The sequence below is a fragment of the Lacerta agilis genome, chromosome 16 (assembly GCF_009819535.1).
Source record: "Lacerta agilis isolate rLacAgi1 chromosome 16, rLacAgi1.pri, whole genome shotgun sequence".
Classification (NCBI taxonomy): Eukaryota; Metazoa; Chordata; class Lepidosauria; order Squamata; family Lacertidae; genus Lacerta; species Lacerta agilis.
The window spans coordinates 40,194,444-40,220,275 of NC_046327.1; the positions used below are offsets into that span (position 1 = coordinate 40,194,444).

General features: G+C 43.1%; 1 protein-coding gene across 3 annotated transcripts in view; it reads left to right on the forward strand.

Moving 5' to 3' along the window:
* Positions 1–25,832, forward strand: part of MBD1 (methyl-CpG binding domain protein 1) — an 86,841-nt gene that overhangs the window by 5,170 nt on the left and 55,839 nt on the right. For 2 of the 3 annotated variants that reach the window (XM_033172851.1, XM_033172852.1), the window contains exons 2-9: positions 5,720–5,859; positions 6,617–6,731; positions 7,540–7,587; positions 8,432–8,751; positions 16,405–16,490; positions 17,465–17,505; positions 20,658–20,801; positions 20,969–21,103. In XM_033172851.1, the coding sequence (XP_033028742.1) occupies positions 5,750–5,859; positions 6,617–6,731; positions 7,540–7,587; positions 8,432–8,751; positions 16,405–16,490; positions 17,465–17,505; positions 20,658–20,801; positions 20,969–21,103 (999 nt within the window). In that variant the 5' untranslated portion in view covers positions 5,720–5,749. The remainder of the gene's footprint in view (positions 1–5,719; positions 5,860–6,616; positions 6,732–7,539; positions 7,588–8,431; positions 8,752–16,404; positions 16,491–17,464; positions 17,506–20,657; positions 20,802–20,968; positions 21,104–25,832) is intronic. The other variant, XM_033172853.1, reaches the window with a different exon arrangement.

The following is a 25,832-nucleotide window of genomic DNA, read 5'->3' on the forward strand; positions in this document are numbered from 1 at the left end:
GAGGTCCCCCGGCTTTGTGCCTGAAGGGGGAATTAGGACTGTGTGCTTGGAAGCAGAGTAAAATGGTTAACATAGCTGTAGTGTCAGAAAAATCAGGCTTGCATGGGATTTCAGAAGTCTCATTTTATAGAGAGTTGATGTGTTTGCTGAGCTTATTTGAATGGGAGTGGTTTGGAGCTGCCTGAACTATTGGTTTGGAGTAGTTCACAGTTGGAAGTATGTAAAATTGTCATTGGGAAAAGGTGACATTTCCTCTTGGACACAGGAATGCAAACTTCACAATCCGGTGATCTGCCCACCCTGTTTATGAGCGGTTTACTTGAATGATAAAGTCCAAGACTATTAACTCCTGCCCCCCTTTTGCCCCACATAGCTAGTATAGCACTTGCCACTTAGCCTGCTACAGGGAGGCAACTGGCTCCCATCCCACAACTTGAGACTGACTGTAGACTTGAAAAATTAACAGTCTGCTCCTTTCCACAAACCTCAAGAGATTACTGTCTCTTGTCCTTAGTCAAAGAGTGGAATTAATTAAAGCTTTCAGTTAAATATATGTAATAAATATGTTTAATATTTTAATAATCCAATGTATGCCACATTAATACAGTACCAAATCATAATACAATTATAAAATCAATTATCCAATTCCAAATTAAACATTTTTGGATGACTTCCCGTGTTCTGGTCTTCAGAGAGTGATGTTATTCTTTCATCCTCTTAATTAATCCAAATACAACAGTTCCGATCTTAATTCTTTATTTTAACAGCCACTGATGTGATGACTTTTTTTCGTATTCAACTATTCCATATCCATTAATTTGCAAGAGGAGTTTGTGTTCCGTAGCTTTCTGTGTGAAATGTTTGTTTTATGTTTGTTATTCCCTTCATGTTGTAATCTATCATATTCAGGATCCCCCCCCCACCTCAAGAACCGCAATTGTCGCTGCCCCACAACCTCACGCCATCTTGCTTTTCCCAAACCGAAAAAGATCTGGCGTCTCACCATAGCCCCGAGCAGACTTCAGCATGATCTTCTTTGATTCCTTTCCCATCTGTTAACAAGCTGGTTTCTCGCCAAAGCCATAATAAATCAAAGCTAGAGTCCTCTGTAGAAGGACTCAAATCATCACAATGTTTTCACACAGTTCAACTCTCAATTATTATCTAAAAATGATGAAGTTTTTTGTTAATTCCCTCTTCCATTCCCTTAATAATTGCATTCCATTAGTAGTTAATTCTTTCTTCGGTGAAGGCTTGCCGGATCATAGAACAGCAGATATAAAGAGAAAACAAAGGCTCCCCTCCACCTATGAAAGTGATTAAAACTTAAACATCCTTTTGATGTGTTGAACTTTTGTATTCTCAAGAACAAGTGTGTGTTCTTTGCTGTCTCTTTTGTATTACTGTCTACCAGATAATTGGGATTCCAATCAAATGGTTTATTATGTAACAATCTTTGACTGATCAAATTACCTGGCCCTCGTGAGTTCATCATCCAATTATTCTTGACTGTCAAACTTGACATTGCACTCTGAAAACTTCTAGCCATTTGCTGAAGGATGGATGAGACTTGTGGGTTTTATTGTAACTAAGAATTTGTCTGCTGTTCACAGCCTGTTCCATATTTAATTTAGTGGATATAGCTTTCAGTTTGTTTTGATGGAGATGTACATGCATTCAAATGTTAACTGGTCTTAGTAAATCTATTTTTGATCTTCAAACTTTTGCTTAGAAATTCAGGGCTTTACCTCTTCGTCTCAAACGTTTGCATAGCCTCCTAGTTCTAGTTGGCTGTTCTTGTGGGATGGCTTTAGGTTATCCTGTGTGCCTAGGAGTTGGTATACCCCAAGCTGGTAGCAATGCTTCATGATTTGAAAACACCTTGATCCAGAGTTTTCCCTGTTATATACCGTATATATCTGGATATTGCATGAGAGTGGTTCCCTGTCTTGGATCAGATCCCAATCCAGAACTGCCTCTATTAGCTGTTACAGGTAGGTAGCTGTGTTGGTCTGCCATAGTTAAAACAAAATAAAAAATAAAAAAAATCCTTCCAGTAGCACCTTAGAGATCAACTAAGTTTGTTCTTGGTATGAGCTTTCGTGTTCATGCACACTTCTTCAGAAACACTGAAACAGAAGTCACCAGACCCATTCCCACCACCCTTCTGAGTAATACCCCTCATCACTCTCTCACTATATATAAGGGTCTGGTGACTTCTGCTTCAGTGTATCTGAAGAAGTGTGCATGCACACGAAAGCTCATATCAAGAACAAACTTAGCTGGTCTCTAAGGTGCTACTGGAAGATTTTTTTAAAATTTTTAAATTTTTTGTCTATTAGCTGTGTTGAACAGGTAAGGGACCATCACAAGGTGAAGCCTCCAATATGTGTGGATGGCAGGAACTGAATGGCTGAATTGGACCCTTGCTCCAGTAAGTCAAATGTTGGTATATCCTGGCATTTTATCCTGTGTTGAAAGGAGAATGCAATTGGAACATGTCTGAAGAGTGGTCTTGACAAATTGCTGTGACCTTAATGATAACTAGATCAGCACCAGCCAATGGGAAGGGTTATGCTGTGTTTGGGCAGGTGTAGTTACTATGTTCCTGACTTTGTTTCAGTGTTAATGTTTTAAGATAAATCAATTAGTATGCATCGTGATACCTAACAGCAGGTATATAATGTTGTTCAATTGTGAGTTGATTTCATTAAGTATGAAGCATAATTAACTTGCACAATCATGATAATTGTTTTTAACACTTGATTGGGAGCCGCCCAGAGTGGCTGGGGAAACTCAGCCAGATGGGCGGGGTATAAATAATAAATTATTATAATAAATTCATTTGTGTCATTCTGGAAACCATTCTTGTCTAAAAAGCTTTTGCTACTTATGAAACTATGGGGAGAGCCAAAGCTTCAAAACTAAATTGGAAATCTGGTTCACAAACAAAAGAGCTGCCCTCCTCTGCATTGAGCCAAGTGACTTACTGTGATAGCTGTTTGTGGTCTAATCATGAAATGTTAAGCAGAGCTATAACTTTAAGCTACTGGAACTAGAATGTTGAGTTAATTGTTCTGTAGTAGTTAAGAGTAGAGACTACAGAAACTTATTAAGTGATGTAAGTGGTGAGACTCAGTTAAAGAAGTTTGAAGAACTGTCAGGAATGTTAATGAGTCAGTTACAATATTATCAACTTAATGAATTATATAAAATAGATAAAAGGTCGGGTTTGTGAATCAAACTTTTCAACTAGAAAGAGACCTGCTCAATAGTAACGTTAGTCATTAAAGTAATGTAAAAAGTGTTTAAGATGCTATTAGAATGGCAAGCAAAAGATGAACAAGTGAAATCATCAATGATACACTGGACAATGGATATCGGACATAATATTGAAATGACAGCATGGAAACGACTGTGGAAGGTAGATTTAAAATTTACAGCGTGTTATGGGTTAAAAGAAAATTATTTGGAAATGTTGTATAGATAGCACCTGACACCTAACAGACTAGCGAAAATGTATGAATCTGAAATGAATATTTGTTGGAAATGTAAGGAAAAAGAAGGTACCTTCTTCCATATGTGGTAGACCTGTAAGAAGACAAAAACCTACTGGGAAATGATATATAATGACTTGAAAAAAATGTTTAAGCTAACTTTTATTAAGAAACCAGAGGCTTTTCTTTGGGAAATAATAGTAGTAGAGATACCCAAACAAACAAACAAAAATATTTATGTACACAACCACGGTGGCCCAAATGATTTATGACCAGCGAGGAAAGAAGATAACGTCCCATCCAAAGAAGAATGGCAGCAAAAATGGTTGGAATATGCAGAAATGGGAAAACTTGCTGTTTTCTTGCTTTCTTATTCCCAGTATTTTTAATTTTGAGTGGAAATCATTTACTGATTACTTAAAAAGTTATTGTAAACAGATTAAATCATTAGCAGGATTAATATAGAGATGTACAGTGATATAAAATTAATTTTTATTATATTGGATAAATAATAATTAGGTTTAACTCAGATATTCAGTGAAAATACTAAAACATAAGCAACTGCAGAAAGGGAAGGAGGGGGTCAAAATTGGATAATGGAATTTGATGTAAAAATATTTGGTTTCTTTGTAAAATCAAAAATGAAAAAATAAAATTAAAAATAAAAGAGTAGAGACTACGAAAGCTGTCAGAAAATGAGGAATGGATTTTCATCTTGAAAATTTGCAGATGACTTTTGAGTACTGTCAGGTTGTAGCTTTAAAATTGTCCAGGAAATTGTTTAACAAATTGTCTCCTGACCCTTCCTTCCCTTTTGCCCATCCTTCCTTGAGACAACTGAGAAGTGTGTAGTCTAGAATGAAAGTAACTACTTTTGAACACCTGCAAATAAGGCCAACTGGTTTTCATAGTCCTGTTAATATAGGGATTTCAAGTCAAAGCATGGCCTTTGCACTGTGCTGGAGATGGGCAACTTTTCCTCCCACTTTGAAGGGACTAGTAAACCCTAGTGTATTAAGATTAGCTAGTTGAAAAACTAAATTGACCAGATGGGAAATTCACTCAGATAAATTTGTGGAATTTTGATAATCTGCTCGTTACATCCAGTACTGTGGGTGAAGACCATGCTTCTCAGTTCTCATTCCACTATCACCTATATTATAGCATGTGCTCATCTGTTGTGGTTTGTCCTTGGTTACGTGAACAACACTCCACGTTATCTGTTTGTTGTATTGTTTTGTTGTTACTTTTTAAACCATTTTTAAATACAAGATTGTCTAGTCAGTCCTATTCAGCTCTGCTATTTGTCCAGAATTCAGCTTCTTCTGTTTCCTTCCCTTCTTTAAAACTTGTAAATCTAAGTAATAGATTTCAAATGTAGAAATCTTGGGCAAAACTTGCAACATCAGAAATAGAACCTAATGTTTACTTAAGTAAAGAGAACACAGATTTAAAGCTGTTTCTCTGTTATCTATCTTTTGTGGGGCATGTGTTCTGTCCCAAAGAAGCTGCAGTATGTGGAATTGAGCTGTTGTAAACATGCTGCTTTCACAGTCACAACTTCTGATTAGTTTCAGTTTTTTAAAAGGTCTTGGAATAGATGGAAGGAAACAGCTCCGTCAGGGGTGGGGGACCTTTTTCAGTCGAAGGGCTGCATTTCTTCCTGTGGGCCACATAGCCGGGGGGGGGGGCAGAAGCAAAAGTGGGAAGAGCAATGGATGTACAATTTACCTTTGTACAGGAGGCTAATTTCTACATGCATTCTCCCATTCCTCTCTATCCTCCATCCAGACCACAAAGAGATATTGTTAAAGTCAAAGAGCCTGATAGAGAGACTGGAGAGTTTCCTTCTGCCCCTGGTATGGACTGTATGGGCAAGTGTAGCAGCCATGATTGGAGAGACACAGAGTTGCTTCTCTCTGTCCCCTGGAGCTGTTCCTTCCTCAGACTTCTGTGCATCTTGCATAGTCCTAAGGCCTAGAACTGTTACTACCTTAAAGGAATACTATTTGGGGTTCTTAGGATGTCAACTTATACCATATTATACCTTACTAGAGTGGCTACAAATGAGGGGGGAACCATATATGGAAGCCTCTCTTTCAAGTTTGCTGCTATTTCTTGTGTGCTTCCTTGCACGACTGTGTGTATGTTTTTGGTTATTTTAAGAACAACCCTTTTGGCCTCATAGCTATGACCCTTCCATTACTCTCTTGCTGTTTCAGTGCTTGCCCTGCGGTCTATCCAACAACATCATGACAGAGGGCTGGGTGGATTGCCCCTCACTAGGGCCTGGCTGGCAGCGCCGTGAAGTCTTGCGCAAAAATGGAACAAGACCTGGACAGTCAGATACCTATTACACAAGGTAATGCCATTTGGGGTCACATCTGGAAAAGAGTGTAAGGGTTGTAGGAAGAGGTGCCCTCCAGATGTTGCTCGATTACAACTCTCATCATTCCTGACCATTGTACATGGGGCTGATGGGAGTTGGAGTCCATGACCACCTGGAGGGCACATGTGGCCTATTCCTCCCTTCAGGTCCTATTCCCTAGGCAGCCAACTGTCAGTTCCTCTCTTACAATCACTGAAGGAAAGAAGCACCTTGGGTTTCATGACAGTTCAAAGGCATGATAAATATTCTTAAATCTCTCTTCAGTCAGTCTTGCTTCTGCTCTTTCTTAAAAGATGCACTTCTTTCTCTTGACTCTTTACTTACAAGGCAGTGGACACAATTCCAATAAAAGCAATAAAGGCATCGGCAAAGGCTGCTTGGTAAGAATTTCACATGGCAAAGACCTGTCTCAATAACACTATTTGAAGGATATGTCTAAATGAAGGCAATAATGATTCTTGCCAGATAAAGGTAAAGGACCCCTGGACAGTTAGGTCCAGTCAAAGGCGACGATGGGGTGCAGCACTCATCTTACTTTTCAGGCCAAGGGAGCTGGCATTTGTCCACAGACAGCTTTCTGGGCCCACTAGCAACTGGGCAACCAGTTCAGCTCTCAGCAGAGGAGTGACATGTTGCAACTAATCTGCAAACATCCCAGCTCACTCCTCCTTTCACTGTGCTGCTTTTTTGAACACACCTAACAGCTGCTTCTCTCTTTCCCCCCTCATAGCCCCAGAGGAGAGAAAATCCGCAGTAGAGTGGAGCTCCTGAGGTTACTGGGAGGATCACGGGATTTGACCGACTTTGATTTCAAGAAAGGGATTTTTGTAGACCCAAGTGCTGAGGTACTGATTCAAATAGTTTTGGTTCTGGTAGCAGAGGTAGCATTTTAGAAGTGAACTGATTGCAGTGACCTGCAGCTGCTCCATTATTTTATGCATGTTTAAGTGCATTTTTGGAGGGAGAGCCCCTTACTTTATTAAAAAAAAAAACATTTTATGTCCCATCTTTTCTTCAAGGAGCTTGAGTGGCATATGTGGTCATCCCATCCAATTTTATCCTCGCAACAGCTCTGTGAAGGCAGGTAGACTGAGAAATGTTGACTGGCTCAAGGTCACCCAGTAAGCCTTCCATGCCTGGACAAGGTGCTCCCCTTTTCCCATAGGTACCAGTAACCCTGGTGCACTGATTGTGTAGTCCAGGAATGGGGAGCCTGTAGTCCTCAATACATAGCTGAACTCTGTGGGAACAAAGTCCAATCCAGTTCAGGATTCTGTTCTCACATTGGCCAGCCCATGGGAAGCCATCAAGCATGTCATGAATGCTGTCACACTCTTCTCCCCATGATTCCAAGCATGAGTTGTGCCGGCTAAGGCTGATGGGAGCTGGGCTTCCAATTCCTGCCTATGGGACCTTAGGTTCCCCATCCTTGGTGTAGTGCAACCTGCTCTTGGTCAGTTTTGTTAGGAGGCCTCTAGGGTTACAGATGGTTCCTTGGGTTAGATGTGCATGATAGTTCAAGTCTTCTACTGCAGTCTTCTTTGTCTGTTGGACTGCATTGATACCCTAAGCTTATGAATTGCTAGTTCATAAACCCAGTAGCACTTGGAACCTAATGGTCTTCTCCTTTTTCACTGCTTTCTCCTGCTGCAGCCCCAGCTCCTACAACCCCTCCCACCCACTGGAGGAGGCCACCAGCGGGTGAGTGTGCTGTCTGTTGAGGCCAGATCTAGATTGGCTGTTGAATGTCATCTGGAAGACCTATATGGGGGAGGATGAAGAAGGAAGGAAGCTATCAGCACAACCACTTTTCTTTTTTGCTGTTGGGGATTGCTTTTGTATAGCTGGGCAGAAGCTTCCCAGATGGGTATCTTTGGAAGCGGAATTCTTTGGATGTGTTTGTGTTTTTAAACTTCCAAGCAGAGTTTGGGCAGGCTTCACAATGGTGGAGCCACCTGATGGCAGAGCCAAAACATGCCCAGATGGTAAGTGAGGCATGTTCCCAGGACCACTTAACATGGATTAGTTGCCTCCTGTGGTGCTCCATAAGGATGGTGGTCTCCCCTGCTTTTCATGCATAATTATTAGCGAAGTAGGGATTGTAAGCTATAATTGTGAGTCCACAGCTTTAGTATCCTTTCCCAGTTACATGCTACAAGATTATAGCCTTGATCTCTGACGTGAAGAGTAAAAGGCTAGCCTGCATGATGATGATGATGATGGCTTGTGCACTTAGCCTGCATTTAGCAAAGAGGAATGCCAAATGGATCTGGTGAGTGGTTTAAGTTCCTTGGGTTTGAAACTCTAGAGAAGCACGAAGTGTTTAGAAAAGGGGGTTGCTCTGTGCTGCTCCCATTCTTCTCTTCTGCTAATTAGCCAATAGGGAAATTGATGGAGCCTTATGTATTGGGAAAGATAGGACTCCTGTTTATAGGCCAAACCATGGCACTGAGGTGGAGGAGAAGGATGAATCTCCTTGACAGCTGTCCTTCCTTAGGTTATGGCTTATTGCTTTGCAAACTATTGCCTGTTTCTTGTTCTATAGGTCAAAAAGGGTAGTAAAAGGCATCTTCCACCTCTGGCAGCAGCCACTCCTCCACTCAAGAAGCCTCCTGATTTGCAAGTGTTTGAAGAGCCTCCAGACAAGGAGCTTCCAGACCAGAAACCCCCCAAACTGGAACTGGAGTTGCCAGTAGATGCACCTGCCGCTATTCTGGCTGAGCAGCAAGAACTTCTAGTTGCTGTAGACCAGCCAGCCATGAAGCCCCACAAGCGCCGATGTCGGAAGCATCTTTCAGCCCTCCTTCCTCCAGGAAAAATGGGCAATGTGACAGTGGAAGAGGCCAACCCAGAGGAACCTGTAGTGTGAGCATCTCCCTCTTTTGCTTTCCTCTTATGGAAGTGGAGAGCCCAGGCTCTTTCAGAAACCTTAAATGTCAAGACAGGAATCACTGAGACTAAAGGAAACAAATGATTATAATCAGTAGGAGGCTCTGAAAAATCTGATTGGTGCATTCTTGTGCTCCTTTTTAAAACACACAAATCATCTGCTCTACCTTAGAAGTTTTGTGAAGGGTTGACATCTCTGTTCCATTCCCATCCCTTTGAGACTTCAGACTTTTAACGTTTGCACCCCATTCACTCTCATCAGGAGTGTTCAGCAACACTTAAGTTGAAGGAGCTGCTATTTATTTATTGCATTTATGAATTGCTTTTCCTCCAGAAGGAGCCCAGGGTGATGCTCAATAAGATAAAACAAGATACACCATTGAATAAAATATATACAAATAACTGCAAGCATTGTGAGTGTTCCAAAATCACAGTAGGGGTAAAGCTTTATTAGGACCAATAAAATGTCACAAATGGTGAGCAAGTGCTTGCAGTTTCCAGAACTTTTTTTCTTAAACTCCGTACAGCAAAGCTGGTACAGAGTGTGTGTCCTATGGAAAGAGAGAAAGCTTGCATGTTTTATTGAAGTCCCAAAGTCTGGAATTTTTCTTTGCATCTTAAGATAGCAGGCAGGTGGTGCTAAGCAAACTTAATTATAATTTTATGGACCTAGCAGTGACTAATTTTGAGATAATCAAAGCCTGCTGAGATGAAACTATAGCTGTTTCCTCATTTTTTGAGAATAATATAAAAGCTATTTTGTTAAGTTGGAAGCTGCCCAGAGTGGCTGGGTCAACCCAACCAGATGGGCAGGGAGTGTTCAACAACACTTAAGTTGAAGGAGCTGCTGCTCCTTCAAAATCATCATTGTCATCATCACCATCACCATCATCATTCATTGTACTAGTTGCCAGTAACTGAATTGAGAGATGTAGACAGAACCCCACAGGTGCTGGGAATGTTCTATTGCTAAGTAAAATTCCTGAAGTGTTTTGGATGTGACAGTATTTGAGGATGATGAGGAGCTACAATATGGAAATAATAGGTGGAATTCACCAAATGAGTACTGTCAGTGGAAGCTACAAGGATGTGGACAGGCTGCTTGGACGAGTGAAACCAACCACCTGTCTCCTTGATCCTTGCCCATCCTGGCTTATAAAAGCTGGTTGGGAAGGGCTGGGTGATGGGCTTCGCAGGGTGGTGAATGCTTCTCTCTGTGAGGGAGCCTTCCCAGACCTGCTGAAAGAGGTGGTTATCAAACCACTTCTTAAAAAACCATATTTAGATGCAGCCAATATGGCCTATCACCCAGTCTCAAATCTTCCATTCTTGGGCAAGGTGATTGAGCAAGTGGTTGCTGAACAACTCCAGGCACGCCTGGAAGAAGCGGACCATTTGGATCCCTTCCAGTCAGGATTCAGGCCTCATCATGGGACTGAAACTGCCTTGGTCGAACTGGTCGATAATCTCTGGCGGTGAGCTATGGACAAAGGTGAGAGCTGTTTCCTAGTTCTGCTGGATCTCTCAGCAGCTTTTGATACCATCGACCATAACATCCTTCTGGACCATCTAGAGGGGCTGGAAGCTGGGGGCACTGTTATAGAGTGGTTCCACTCCTTTCTCCTGGGCCATGTTTAGAAAGTGGTGGTGGGGGATGAGTGTTCAGATCCCTGGGCGCTCACTCGTGGGGTGCCTCAGGGTTCTGTCCTCGCTCCCCCATGCCTTTCAACATCTACATGCAGCTGCTGGGAGAGATCATCAGGGGTTTGGGCTGGGTGTTCATCAGTATGCGGATGATACCCAGCTCTACCTCTCTTTCAAATCGGAACCAGTGAAGGCGGTGAAGGTCCTGTGTGAGTGTCTGGAGGTGGTTGGAGGATAGATGACGGCTAACAGATTGAGATTGAATCCTGACAAGACAGAAGTACTGTTTTTTGGGGACAGGAGGTGGGCAGGTGTGGAGGACTCCCTGGTCCTGAATGGGGTAACTGTGTCCCTGAAGGACCAGGTGCGCAGCCTGGGAGTCATTTTGGACTCACAGTTGTCCATGGAGGTGCAGGTTAATTCTGTGTCCAGGGCAGCTGTCTACCAGTTCCATCTGGTACGCAGGCTGAGACCCTACCTGCTGGCGGGCTGTCTCACCAGAGTAGGGCATGCTTTAGTTATCTCTCGCTTGGATTACTGCAATGCACTCTATGTGGGGCTACCTTTGAAGGTGACCCGGAAACTACAACTAATCCAGAAGGCGGCAGCTAGATTGGTGACTGGGAGCGGCTGCCGAGACCACATAACACCGGTCTTGAAAGACCTACATTGGCTCCCAGTACATTTCCGAGCACAATTCAAAGTGTTGGTGCTGACCTTTAAAGCCCTAAACGGCCTTGGTCCAGTATACCTGAAGGAGCGTCTCCAACCCCATCGTTCTGCCTGGACACTGAGGTCCAACGCCGAGGGCCTTCTGGCGGTTCCCTCACTACGAGAAGCCAAGTTACAGGGAACCAGGCAGATGGCCTTCTTGGTAGTGGCGCCTGCCATGTGGAACACCCACACATCAGATGTCAAAGAGAACAACAACTACCAGACTTTTAGAAGACATCTGAAGACAGCCATGTTTAGGAAAGATGTTAATGTTTGATGGACTATTGTATTTTAATATTTTGTTGGAAGCTGCCTAGAGTGGCTGAGGAAAATCAGCCAGATGGGTGGGGTATAAATAATACAGTGGTACCCTGGGTTACGTATGCAATCCGTTCTGGGTCGCGGTACGTGATGCGGGCGTGCGTATCACGCATGCACAACCCCGCTCGGAAGAAGCTCAATTTGAGTGCTTCTGCATGAAGTGCGCAGAACGCTTTTGCGCATCCGGGGGTCGCACACGGGTTTCACGTGCTCCGGAAACACTTCCGGGTTGTGGGCATTTGCAACTCGAACGTCCGCAACATGGGGTGTGCGTAACCCGGGGTACCACTGTAAATGATGATGATAATGATGATGACACGAGTACTTCCATTTGCACAGTGCACCTCCCCCCACCACTCCTCTCCTGTGTGACCCTCCACACCCTCCGAAATTGGCCCTTGTGTGTTGAGAGAACCTCCAGAATGGGGGGGAGGGGGGAGAGAGAGTGGAGGGAGCTGATCATTCTGTCTGGCAAGCATGGTTGACATAGGGCAACACTGAATTTGCAACACCCTTTCTACATTGGAGATCTGGTTCATTAAATACAAGAGCATAATTTTTTTGTTTGGGGTGGACATGAATTCCTCCATGCTTGACCTACTTCAGAACCTAGAATAATGTACAATTAGCCTTAAAACTTTTATTTTCCCACTTGTCATTTTTTGGAAATGTACCAGAAATTTTGCTTGACGGCACTACGAAAATGACCTGTACTTGATGTCTTCTTACTTGTACACTGCTAAAAGCTACTGCTCTTTCCTCCTTTTGGAATTGTTAGGTTAGGCAAGGACTCGGAAAGCAGAAAGGCACAGAGAAGCTTGGATCAGAAGCCAAGTTACTACATGCCTCCCACTTCCACTTGCCTGACCATGTACAGTAAGGGAAAGAAGTATTTGATCCTCTGCTAAATTTGCCAGTTTGCCCTCTGATGAAGAAATGACCAGTCCATAATTATAATGGTAGGTTTATTGTAGTTGTGAGAGACAGAATAACAACAGGAAAACCCCCAGAAGACAAAAGTCAGAGATTGATGTGCATTATAATGAGTGAAATAAGTATTTGATCCCCTATCAACCAGCCAGATGTCAGGCTACCTGGTATCTTCACAGTATGTAACGAGCTGAGATTAGAAGCACCTGCTGTAAGGGAGGTCTTACCTGTAATCCCAGCTCGTTACAGTACCTGAACAAAATACATCTGTCGACAGAAGCAATTGCAGTGAAGGACAGATCTTGCAGAGCCCGCAAGTTCCCCTTGCTGAAGACAGCACATGTACAGGTGCCAGTTTGTCATGCAGTTTTACACATGCAGTTTGCCAATGCACATCTGAATGACCCAGAGGAGAACTGGGTGAAAGTGTTGTGGTCAGATGAGACCAAAATCGAGCTCTTTGGCATCAACTCAACTCGCCGTGTTTGGAGGAGGAATGCTGCCTACGACCCCAAGAACACCATCCCCACTGTCAAACATGGAGGGGGACATATTATGCTTTGGGGGTGTTTTTCTGCTAAGGGGACAGAACACCTTCACCACATCGAAGGGACGATGGACCGGACCATGTATTGTCAAATCTTGGGTGAGCACCTCTTTCCCTCAGCCAGGGCATTGAAAATGGGTCAAGGGTGGGTATTCCAGCATGACAATGACCCAAAACACACAGCCAAGGCAACAAAGGAGTGGCTTAAGAAGGAGCACATTAAGGTCCTGGAGTGGCCTAGCCAGTCTCTAGACCTTAATCCCATCAAAAATCTGTGGAGGGAGATGAAGGTTCGAGTAGCAACACATCAGCCTCGAAATCTTACTGACTTGGAGAGGACCTGCAAAGAGGAGTGGGACAAGATACCTCCTGAGATGTGTGCAAACCTGGTGGCCACCTACAAGAAATGTCTGACCTCTGTAATTGCCTACAAGGGTTTTTGCCACCAAGTACTAAGTCATCTTTTGCAAAGGGATCAAATACTTATTTCACTCATTATAATGCACATCAATCTCTGACGTTTGTCTTCTGGGTTTCTGGGGGTTTCCCTGTTGTTATTTTGTCTCTCACAGCTACAATAAACCTACCATTAAAATTATGGACTGGTCATTTCTTTGTCAGAGGGCAAACAGGCAAATTTAGCAGGGGATCAAATAATTTCCCCCCTCACTGTAGCTGATTGTAACTGTGATAGCACTTCCATAGGTGTGCTCGAGTACACTGTGACCCTGCCTGGTAAGGGGTGTGTGAAAGCTTTTCAAAGCACTGAATTCCGTGCCAAGTGCTTGCTCAAGGCCTCGCATATGGAATCCCTTCTAAAATTGGGGCAATCGTAGCATCACTTCCTACCCAGTTTGTGTCAGCTACAGACGCCTGAGAAGCAAAGAAAGTTGCCTCCATCATGTTCCAGTTGCTTGGCTGAGTTCTTGCTTTGGAGGTCTAGGGTAGGCTGAAGGGCATTAGCAAGGAAGACCAGGGACGATGGCAAGAAAGCTATTGGAACAATCTTGGACACCATGTTGTTTCAGTTCTTAGTACTATACAGGTGATACTCAAAAAATTAGAATATTGTGGAAAAGTTCATTTATTTCAGGAATTCAACTTAAAAGCTGAAACTAACATATGAGATAGACTCATGACATGCACAGCGAGAGATGTCAAGCCTTTATTTGTGATGATTGTGGTGTATAGCTGATGAAAACCCCAAATTCACAATCTCAGAAAATTAGAATATTGTGAAAAGGTGCAGTAGCTGTTGTTCAGTCATTCAGTCGTGTCCGACTCTTCGTGACCCCATGGACCAGAGCACGCCAGGCACGCCTATCCTTCACTACCTCTCGCAGTTTGGCCAAACTCATGTTAGTAGCTTCGAGAACACTGTCCAACCATCTCATCCTCTGTCATCCCCTTCTCCTTGTGCCCTCCATCTTTCCCAACATCAGGGTCTTTTCTAGGGAGTCTTCTCTTCTCATGAGGCGGCCAAAGTACTGGAGCCTCAACTTCAGGATCTGTCCTTCTAGTGAGCACTCAGGGCTGATTTCTTTGAGAATGGATAGGTTTGATATTCTTGCAGTCCATGGGACTCAAGAGTCTCCTCCAGCAGTAGCTACTCAATCCATAACACCTGCAAAGGGTTCCTGAGCCTTTAAATGGTCTCCCAGTCTGGGTCAGTAGGAATCACAATCATGGGGAAGGATGCTGACCTGACAGCTGTGCAGAAAACCATCATTGAAACCCTCCATAAGGAGGGAAAGCCTCAAAAGGTAATTGCGGAAGAAGTTGGATGTTCCCAAAGTGCTGTATCAAAGCACATTAATGGAAAGTTAGGCGGAACGGGAAAGTGTGGAAGAAAAAGGTGCACAAGCAGCAGGGATGACCGCAGCCTGGAGAGGATTGTTAGGAAAGGACCATTCAAACGTGTTGGGGACTTTCACAAGGCGTGGACTGAGGCTGGAGTTAGTGCATCCAGAGCCACCACACAGACGGATCCTGGAGATGGGCTTCAGATGTCTTACCTGGGCTACAGAAAAATAGAACTGGTCTCTTGCTCAGTGGTCTCAAGTCCTCTTTTCTGATGAGAGCAACTTTTGCATCTCATTTGGAAACCAAGGACCCAGAGTCTGGAGGAAGAATGGGGAGGCACACAATGCCAGATGCTTGAAGTCCAGTGTGAAGTTTCCACAGTCTGTGTTGATTTGGGGAGCCATGTCATCTGCTGGTGTTGGTCCACTGTGCTTTATTAAGTCCAGGGTCAACGCAGGCGTCTACCAGGAGATTTCGGAACATTTCATGCTTCCTTCCGCAGATGCTGACTTCATTTTCCAGCAGGACTTGGCACCCGCCCACACTGCCAAAAGTACCAAAACCTGGTTCAATGCCCATGGGATTACTGTGCTTGTTTGGCCAGCAAACTCGCCTGACCTGAACCCCATAGAGAATCTATGGGGCATTGTCAAGAGAAAGATGAGAGATATGAGACCGAGCAATGCAGAAGAGCTGAAGGCCGCTATTGAAGCATCCTGGTCTTCCATAAAACCTCAGCAGTGCCACAGCCTGATAGCATCAATGCCACGCCGCATAATGATAATGATAATGATAATAATAATAATAATAATAATAATAATAATAATAATAATAATAATTTATTATTTATACCCCACCCATCTGGCTGGGTTTCCCCAGCCACTCTGGGCGGCTTCCAACAAAATATTAAAATACAATAGAAGAAGAAGAGGAGGAGGAGGAGGAGTTTGGATTTGATATGCCGCTTTATGACTATCCTAAGGAGTCTCAAAGCGGCTCATATTCTCCTTTCCCTTCCTCCCCCACAACAAACACTCTGTGAGGTGAGTGAGGCTGAGAGACTTCAAGAAGTGTGACTAGCCCAAGGTCACCCAGCAGCTGTGTGTGGAGGAGCGGAGACGAGAACCCGGTTCCCCAGATTATGAGTCTACCACTCTTAACCACTACACCACTTTGTAGATCACCCTTTGTAGATACTACTGCATTGCGGCAGTAATTGATGCAAAAGGCGCCCAAACCAAGTATGCATGCTTCTACTTTTCAGAGGTCCACTATTCTATTTGCAATCCTTGTTTTGATGATTTAATTTAATATTCTAATTTTCTGAGATTGTGAATTTGGGGTTTTCAGCAGCTGTACGCCACAATAATCACAATTATGACAAATAAAGGCTTGACATCTCTCGCTTTGCATGTCATGAGTCTATCTCATATGTTAGTTTCAGCTTTTAAGTTGAATTCGTGAAATAAACGAACTTTTCCACGATATTCTAATTTTTTGAGTATCACCTGTACTTAATGATATACATTTGTGTTGCAAGAATAATTTTGAGAGCCTCATGGGGCTTCAGAGTGGGATATAAGTATCCTAACAAACACATAAGAAACATATAGGGCTGGAGATGCTTTGTTGGGACTGTTGCTCCTAACTTTTCCCATTTCTTCTTCCAGATGCTGTGCCAGCTGTCAAGGCCAGTTCCCAGGAGTGATGCTCCCCTCCCAGAGACGCTGTCGGTGGCTCTGCCCAGATTGCAGAGGTTTGTACTTAAGAGAAAAGCAGGATATACAAACCCAAGTCCACGGAAGTAAAACACAAGTGTTTGAGGAGATCTGTGCTCTGTCTCCACAATTGAGAAAAAACAAAATAAAATAACAAAAATTCCTTCCAGTAGCACCTTAGAGACCAACTAAGTTTGTTCTTGGTATGAGCTTTCGTGTGCATGCACACTTCTTCAGATACACTGAAACGGAAGTCACCAGACCCTTATATATGGTGAGGGAGTGGGGAGGGGTATTACTCAGAAGGGTGGTGGGAATGGGTGATCAGCTGATAGGTGTGGGAAACCTGTCTTAACGCTGCAATTAGTCTTGCAGGGAAAGGCAAGGGGTGAGATGGCTAAAGATAGCTTTGTCATGTATAATGAGATAAGAATCCAATGTCTTTGTTCAGACCAGGTTTCTCCATGGTTTTAAGTTTGGTGATTAGTTGCAATTCAGCCACTTCTCTTTCCAGTCTATTTCTGAAATTTCTTTGTATTAAGACAGCTACTTTGAGATCTTTTATATAATGTCCTGGGAGATTGAAGTGTTCTCCTACTGGTTTCTTTGTCTTGTGGTTCCTGATATCAGATTTATGTCCATTTATCCTTTGGCGTAGGGTTTGGCCTGTTTGTCCAATATAGAGAGCTGAAGGGCACTGTTGGCCACACCTATCAGCTGATCACCCATTCCCACCACCCTTCTGAATAATACCAAGAACAAACTTAGTTGGTCTCTAAGGTGCTACTGGAAGAAATTTTTTATTTTATTTTGTTTTGACTATGGCAGACCAACACGGCTACCTACCTATAACTCCACAATTGCGAATAATGGAATTCTACTAGCTAAGGATGTCAGATGGTTAATGTTGAATTATTTTCCATGTGACTGACTTCCTTAGCACTGTGTGTTTGAGCCAATTTTTCTCTTTCTTGCACAGATTTTAATCTTTTCCTCCTTTTCCTCTTTTTAGCTCAGAGAAGAGATTTCAATCGGGAGCAGAGATATTACAAGGTAAGATCTAGGGTGTACCAACATTTTTTGTTTACTTATAAATATGACTATGGCAGATCAACATGCCTACCTACCTGTAATTAGAAATATGAGTTGAAGTAGGGGGCTATGGTGTCTCTGTGTGTAAACCTTGCTTTATATTATCAGGTTCTACGCTTTGTGACAATCTCTCTGCACCACTGCCAAATGCCTGCTGTCTAGCTGCTGCAGGTGGGGGTGTCAGTGATTGAAACTCCCATTGTTCTGGGTGCATTTTGTGACAGGGGATTTCATTAGTGTGAGCAGTTTTTGAGTTCTGGGTGCAGTACTGTGCCTAAGAATTGAGATTAAAACTGCAGAGTGGAAGGAAAGGAGGACCTTTTTCTGCCTCCCCACTTCCAGCTGCTCTCTAAGGACTGGAGAAGAGACCCTCTTAAGAATATTGGGGGGTGGGGGTGGGCAGGGGAAGGACTAGACCATATGAAAAATGAACATAATATTTTAGTTGCAGTTCATTTATTTCCAGCTTTGTATTCTTGTTATAAAAAGGCACGCCTAGACATTCCGTTGTTGCGCCCATAACCTCTGTTTAAGGTGCCCTTGAGCTCCTCACTTTCCTATCTCTGTTTCTTTTCTTTTTTTAACAAGAATTTATTGGTTTTCCACATCAAAACAAATACAAATACAATAGAAAAAAAACTACAAATACAACAAGAAAAACAGAAATAAAAGAAAATACATACCTACACCGGAACACCAACACTCCATACATTTAATTAAAATCTTATTTCGAATCTAATTAGGGGGACTTCCCCCGTTCTCTCCTCTGCTTCCAATTCTAATTTACTTTAGTAACTTTCTATCTATTTCAACAATTCATTCACCTAAATTCATAATCTTCATCTCTAAAATTTAAATCATTTAACATCAAAATATCAAAATACAACTTCTTAATACAAATCTTAACTTCTTGTTACCTTATCTATCTCTTATTCCACTAAAACTGCTGCTGGTATTTCTAATTCAAACCTTATATAATATTAAACTATCCTTCTTTAAAAACAGTCCAAGTATCTCTTCTCTATTCCAAATCAAAATTTTTAACACTCTGACTTCGGGGTACCATGGTAAGCCTTCCTAATACACATCTAAAAATTTTCACCCTACCCCTCTTCTTACCATTTTTTCTCCCCAACTCGGAATCACCCACCAGACTTCCCTCCACCCCTTTCCAAAACCATTGTCCAGAATGTCCTCTTTTTTCTTGTATCTAAGGGCCAAAGCCTTGTCCAGAAGCATCCTTGCAAAGCTCTTCAGGAAATATAATACGTCACCATCCAGCATCTCCATTTCAAACTTCCAATCAACTTTTAATTGTAATTCCCAAGATTGTTCCTTCATTTCTGGGCTCCCACCCCAGAAATCGGATATAGTATGTCTAAATTCAACCCTGGGCTTCTCACACCCACAGGGTTTTTCTTCTTCTTGGAGTTGCATAGTCACTGTATCTTGTTCTTCGGATATTTCCTCAAGTTCCTTAGCAAGGTTCTCCTCAAGTTCATTAGCAAAGTTCTCAGAAGCCTTGCCAATTCCAAAAAACTTTTCGTCGACATTCTGATTCAGCAGTTCTAATTTCTGGTTCAAGAGTTCTAGTTTCAAAAGAATTATCCTTTGTCCTTAGGTCATTCCCGGATCTAAAGTCATTTTAAAAGCGAAACAAAAAATGGCAGAAGCAGGCAGGAAATAACAAAGTTCAGTACTTTTCCATCTTTAGGTCTCAAGTTTCAGCCGCCATTTTCCCATAATCAGGGTGCAAAAATTATATTCCACCAACTTTGAGAAGAAATGCTTTAAAAGTCTCAATCCTCCCCTAACAGGGGTTTTGACAGATCGTACTTGTCAGAGAAACTCCAATAGAAACATTGTATCAACCAAATGCAGCAACAGCCAGATACATTATTACTTCTTCCAATTTGGCAGGGAGAGGAACGGACTTCCTTTTGACATTCCTCCCCAAAAGCCAATTAAAAATTTTTTTAAGGCCAATTAAACTCCGTACTTGCAGCTTACGGGGTTCTTCTTTTTTGCTTCAATTAGGTAAGAACGATACGCTCATCGCCGGCGGCAGCCGCCACTTAGCTTCCCCAGCTGGGGCAAAACCTCCACAGCCCCGCGCCGTTGCCCTTTCACTCCTGCGCCCCTTTTACAAGGGGAGCGGAGAAAGGGTCAGCGCAAAGGGGCCAGCTGGAGAGCCCACACCGCGGGACGCTCGACCCGCAACTTAACGGAGCCTGCTGCGTGGTAGCGGAGCTCCTAGCCCCCGGGGAAGCCAGGGTCGTCTCGCTGCCGAGACAACCCTCGACCGCCGGCAATGGCGCCCTCGCCGGAAGTCTTTCCTATCTCTGTTTCTAACCCGTGTGTGTGTGTATTTAAAAGTGATTTGCACATGCCTAACCCTTTAGTGCTTTAAAATCTTCCTGTGCCTGTGCAGTAGGGATTTAAGAGATAAGTGTATATTTATGTTTTATTCTCTTAAAAACACTTTCTGCCTTCCGTTGACAGAGGGACAGGTGGCTTCAAAATGCAGCCGGTTGATTGATGGGATATTCATTTTGGAAAAGGCTTGAAAACTCAAGTCACCCTTTCAGAGAACAATCAAGACTTGGCCATGGCCTGGGATGGATGAAAGCATTAGGGTTGTTAGCAGACGTAAGGGACCTGTCTCCAGTTCTCAGATAGCAGTGGAGGACTTGAAGCTGTGTATTGTCTTGGATGATATGCCACTGGGAGCACCATGGAAGACTGGGATAGATGTGTGATAAGCAGAGTTCAGTGACAAAGCTTTGTATGGCAGAAGGTCCCATGTTCAATCCCTGGCATCTTGAGTCAGAGGATTTTGCGTAAATGGTCTCAGAAAAAAACCATGGTCCGAGAGCTTTTGAGAGCTGCTGCTTGAATAGATGGCACTGGGCTATGTGAACCCTGACTTATTATTGTATAAGGTAATTTCATCTATGGCCTGGGGAGTTTGTGTTAGAGGTTGGAGATGGTGTCCTTTTCTTGCGCTCTCATTTGGGTCAGGCTGACGGGCTCACGGTGCAGCTTGGAGGTTCTGGGTTCATGGTGTTGCCTTCCCCGAATCCCTCCTCACCCCCTACCCTCTGCCCTTGCAGCAAATTGGTTGTGGTGTGTGCCAAGCCTGCCAGATGTCTCAGGACTGCGGCATCTGCAGTGTGTGTGTCCTGCGAGCCAAGAGCCCCGAGCTCCGCATTGGCATCAAATGTCTGCTGCGCCGATGCTTGAAGATTGTCAAAAAGGTACCACTGGCTGCTCCTTGCTTATTCCTCCCTTGTGTCCCTTTCCAGAAATTCTGCTGTTCCTTGTTCTTGGCCTCCCTGCCCCAAATGAACTTGGCAGCCATTTCAAGCCTTAACAGTCCTTTTCTCTCTCCTTCCTTTCTCCCCACACCCATTTCCCATTGCAGGGCCTTGAATGTGGTATGTGTCAGGCTTGCAAGATAACTGAAGACTGTGGTAGCTGCCACATCTGCTTGCGGAGGCAGAAACCAGGCATGAAGCGGCAGTGGAAATGCCTCAAGCGCCGCTGCCTTAAACGCAAGGTGTGTATGCTTGGCCTGACTAGGTTTTGCATCCCATGAGAGTCTGTTGTACTTCCATCTTAGGCAACATGCTTCTGCTGTTGCACCGTTACTGGACCACTGCAAGTTTGGGTTGACTTCTGTATTGCTTTCAGAATGTTTCATTCAAATAATCTTTGATTCACTGCACCTAATGGTTTTATAGGATTGCCTTTCGTGCTTTGTTTAGAGTGTTTCCCAAGTCCTAAAAACATGCATTTTGTCAATCCAATTTCTTTTCTTTTTTAAAGTATTTTTTATTAAAGGTTTTCTTTACTTACAAAGGTAGTGCAATGTCTCTCGTATTTTTTCCATGTAATGTTTTTACAAATCAATTTTGTTTGTTGAGACATTAGGAAGAAAAGGGGAAAAGAGGTGGGCGGGATGGGGGGATGGGTGGAGTGGGGTGACGATGTTTCTATTTTACTTAATATATGTAGGGTTTGGTGTCAGCGTGGTTTGTGCAGGTTCTCTGTTGTTCACTTGTGCTCCTTTGGTGGTGAGAGCTCGTGGCATAGGGTGCGATTGTTCATTTGTGGTTAGCTGTGGTGGTCTTTGGTTTCCTGTGTGAGTGGGATGAGTGTTTTTGATCAGGTTAGCCATATTGATTTGTATGCTGTTGGTAGATTTTTGTCATTGTCTTGTTGGGCTGTGTGTGTGATGAAGGGGAGCCATACAGGGGTGAAGGTGTCTTCTTCTGTTTGTCCCCGTGTCAGTTTCAAGTTACTGGTTAGTTTTAATAGTAGGGCTATTTCTCGTGTGGTTGTTGTCCAGAATGTTTGGATTTTGGGGCACTCCCACTACATGTGGAGGTATGTGCCTGTGGAAGTGCACCCTCTCCAGCATTTTGGTGAGGTTCCTGGGTGTATTAGCACAAATTTTCTTGGCGTTACGTGCCACCTGTAGGTTAGTTTCAGCGTGAGTTCTTTTCTTTTCATTGATATGGATTTGAAGGGGGGTTTAGACCACATTCTGGTCCATTGGGTGGAGTTGATTTCATATCCTATGTCATCCTCCCATTGTTTTTTTATTGTGTCTAGGGAGTTTGTGGGATTTTTGAGTAGTATTTTGTATATAGCAGATACCATCCCTTTGCCGTGTCCCTTTGTTGTTAGGATGAGGTTTTTGAAGGTTGTCAGGGGTCCAGTTGCTGCTGATTTTACTGCTGGATTGTTTAAGAGGGCATGTAATTGGTGTTGTGCTAACCAGGGCGTTTGGGTGTCTTCTAGTTTGTCCTGTATTTCTTGTGTTGACAAAGGTTTGTTATTTTTATAAAAGTCTATTAGGCGATATAGGCCTTTGGTTTGCCAGGTTTTTATTTGGAGGTTTTGTGCTGCATGGTAGAATAATGGGTGGTAGGCCAGGGGAGTTAGTGGGGATGGGGTTGGGGATAGTTTGCCTGTTTCTGTTTTCCATACTTTGAGCATGGTTTGTGTGTACCTGTTAAGTGTTGTGGGAATTTTGTTTGTTTGGGAGGAGTGGGTATAGTGTGGTGGAGATATTTTCAATTGTCTCCCTCTCTAGGTGTATCTATTGTTTTGTCTCATCTTCTAGTATATATGGGATTATATGGCGTATTTGGTTGGGACTGTAATATGCTTCTGTGTTGGGGCTTCCTCATCCTGAGGTGGGGAGGTGCAGGTATTTGGTGCTTATTCTTGGTTTTTTGTGTGAGAAGATAAAGGAATGTAGTTTTCTCTGCCATCTGCGGAGCTGGGTTGGGGGAATCCAGATTGGGAGGGTTGTAACAAGTAGGTTAGTTTTTTCCCGAAGGGTGATCATTTTGATCATGGCTATTTTGTCTGAGAGAGTGGAATTCATGTTGTTCCATCTCTTTAGGTCTTTGTTTATTTGTTGCCACAGGGGCTTGTAGTTGTGGAGGTATAATTTATTGAGGTTTTTGGTTACATGGCCACTGGTCCCATCACCTCCTGGCAAATAGAAGGGGAAGAAATGGAGGCAGTGAGAGATTTCACTTTCTTGGGTTCCATGATCACTGCAGATGGTGACAGCAGTCACGAAATCAGAAGACGCCTGCTTCTTGGGAGAAAAGCAATGACAAACCTAGACAGCATCTTAAAAAGCAAAGACATCACCTTGCCGACAAAGGTCCGTATTGTTAAAGCTATGGTTTTCCCAGTAGTAATGTACGGAAGTGAGAGCTGGACCATAAAGAAGGCTGATCGCCGTAGAATTGATGCTTTTGAATTATGGTGCTGGAGGAGACTCTTGAGAGTCCCGTGGACTGCAAGAAGATCAAACCTATCCATTCTCAAAGAAATCAGCCCTGAGTACTCACTAGAAGGACAGATCCTGAAGTTGAGGCTCCAGTACTTTGGCCACCTCATGAGAAGAGAAGAGTCCCTAGAAAAGACCCTGATGTTGGGAAAGATGGAGGGCACAAGGAGAAGGGGACGACAGAGGATGAGATGGTTGGACAGTGTTCTTGAAGCTACTAACATGAGTTTGGCCAAACTGCGAGAGGCAGTGAAGGATAGGCGTGCCTGGCGTGCTCTGGTCCATGGGGTCACGAAGAGTCGGACACGACTGAACGACTGAACAACAACAACAACAACAACCCCTAGATATCTGAACATGGTGTGACAGAGTTTTATCTTGGTGATATTAGTGAGTTCTCTTTGGATGTGAGGAGGAGTGTTGAAGCACATGGCTTCCGATTTTGCAAAGTTTACTTGTAGGCCCGACACCGTTGTAAATGTGTTGAGTTCTCTGATTAAGGAGGTTGCTGTGTTTAAGGGATCTGGTGTCTGCTCCCAAACTCCTTCTGACTCTCCCGTGACAATGAGTTATCCTCTTTTTTCTAGTTGACTTTTTTGTACTGTGCTTTTTAATATTTATTTTATGTTATAACATTACTAGGCTGCTTTTCTGGGCAATGCGCATGAAAGCAGCCTACAGCAGCAAAAATATAATACAAAATCAACTAATGCTACCCAGAAATTCTGTGAGTAGATTATTTTGCCTATTATGAAGATCAATAGCTTGATTATTACTGATACTAAAGGAAGTTTGGGAACTTGCAATCATTTTCATCTGAAAAAATAACCTGGATGTCAGGGTAGAGTTAGAAAGAGAGCTAGAATGTTCCCAGAGGCAAGGGTTAAGCTAGGACTCCAACTCGGGGGAGGGGAGGTACAAGCCAGGCCTCACGAGGAGGAGGTTAGAAAAAGAGCGGGAAAAGCCTTTTGCGAGTTGCTGGTCAGGGGAGAAGCAGAGCTCAGAAGGTATCTGAACTGAATGACTCTGTGGAGTGATAGTTGAAGTTAAGAACTATTTATTAATGTGGTAATGTGAAGAGGAATTGACCAGCCTTGACACTGGATGTCTGCATGATTTAGATTAGGGGTGGCCAACTTCCAAGAGACTGCGATCTACTCACAGAGTTAAAAACTGGCAGTGATCTACCCCCTTTTGGGGGGTTCAGGTCAAAGTTGTTGGACATGCCTGATTTAGATAAACTCATCCCAACTCCCCAATTACTGTTCAATTCTGCTTTAAGTCATGGAATCATAGAGTTGGCAGGGGCCCCTAGGGTCATCCAGTCCAGTCCTCTGCTATGCAGGAATCACAGCTAAAGCATCTATGACAGATGACCATTTTTTATTTAAAAAATTATAAGATTTTTCAATTAAAAGCACAAATATTACAAGGTTAAACATTTCATTACTCCCCCCTCTCCCACCGAGGGGAGCAAATTAACCTCGCTCCCCTCTCACAGGAGCCATTGAAATCATTCTAAGTTCAACCACATTCAATATTCTAATTGTTGCTTAATCCCAACCCCCCTCCTGGGTCAGGTAATCATATATTCAATTCTTTTGTCATGACTTCCCCAGCTCCCCCACATGCTGACTCCATAATCACATATAATTTACAGTTTTCCTCTCTCATCTTTTAAATCTAATTTAATCACCTTTTTTCCTTCTAAATAATTCTATATTTAACATATATATTCTTGCCTAATTTATTAACATTTATCCTCCTTAGCTTCTTTGTACTTCTGCAATGTTTCTAATTCCACCCCTATTTCCCTCCCCCCTCCCTGCGGCCTCAAGAACTTGGCAATTATTTTTATTAATTAAGATACATTGTCCAGTATCCATATACTTTGTCCAAAACCATAAATCTGAAAATATTATTAAAAAGTCCATTCTTTCTAACCTACCCCAACCCTTTCAAACCACCCAATCCAAAAGTCAAAGAAAGCAGCTTTTCGTTCCTGTCCATCTTTTTGCAGTTACAGGTGGGTAGCCGTGTTGGTCTGCCATAGTCGAAACAAAATAGGAAATTCTTTCCAGTAGCACCTTAGAGACCAACTGAGTTTGTTCTTGGTATGAGCTTTCGTGTGCATGCACACTTCTTCAGATACACTTATCAGCCGATCACCCATTCCCACCACCCTTCTGAGTAATACCCCTCCCCACTCCCCCACTATATTTAAGGATCTGGTGACTTCTGTTTCAGTGTATCTGAAGAAGTGTGCATGCACACGAAAGCTCATACCAAGAACAAACTCAGTTGGTCTCTAAGGTGCTACTGGAAAGAATTTCCTATTTTGTTTCATCTTTTTGCAGTTTTGTAACCTTCTCACAATTAAATTGTGTAGTGCTGGATTGTTCCACATTTTCCTGCGGGGCAACATCTTCCTTAACGATTCCTTCTTGTGCACCAGATTCCATTTTTAATTCCT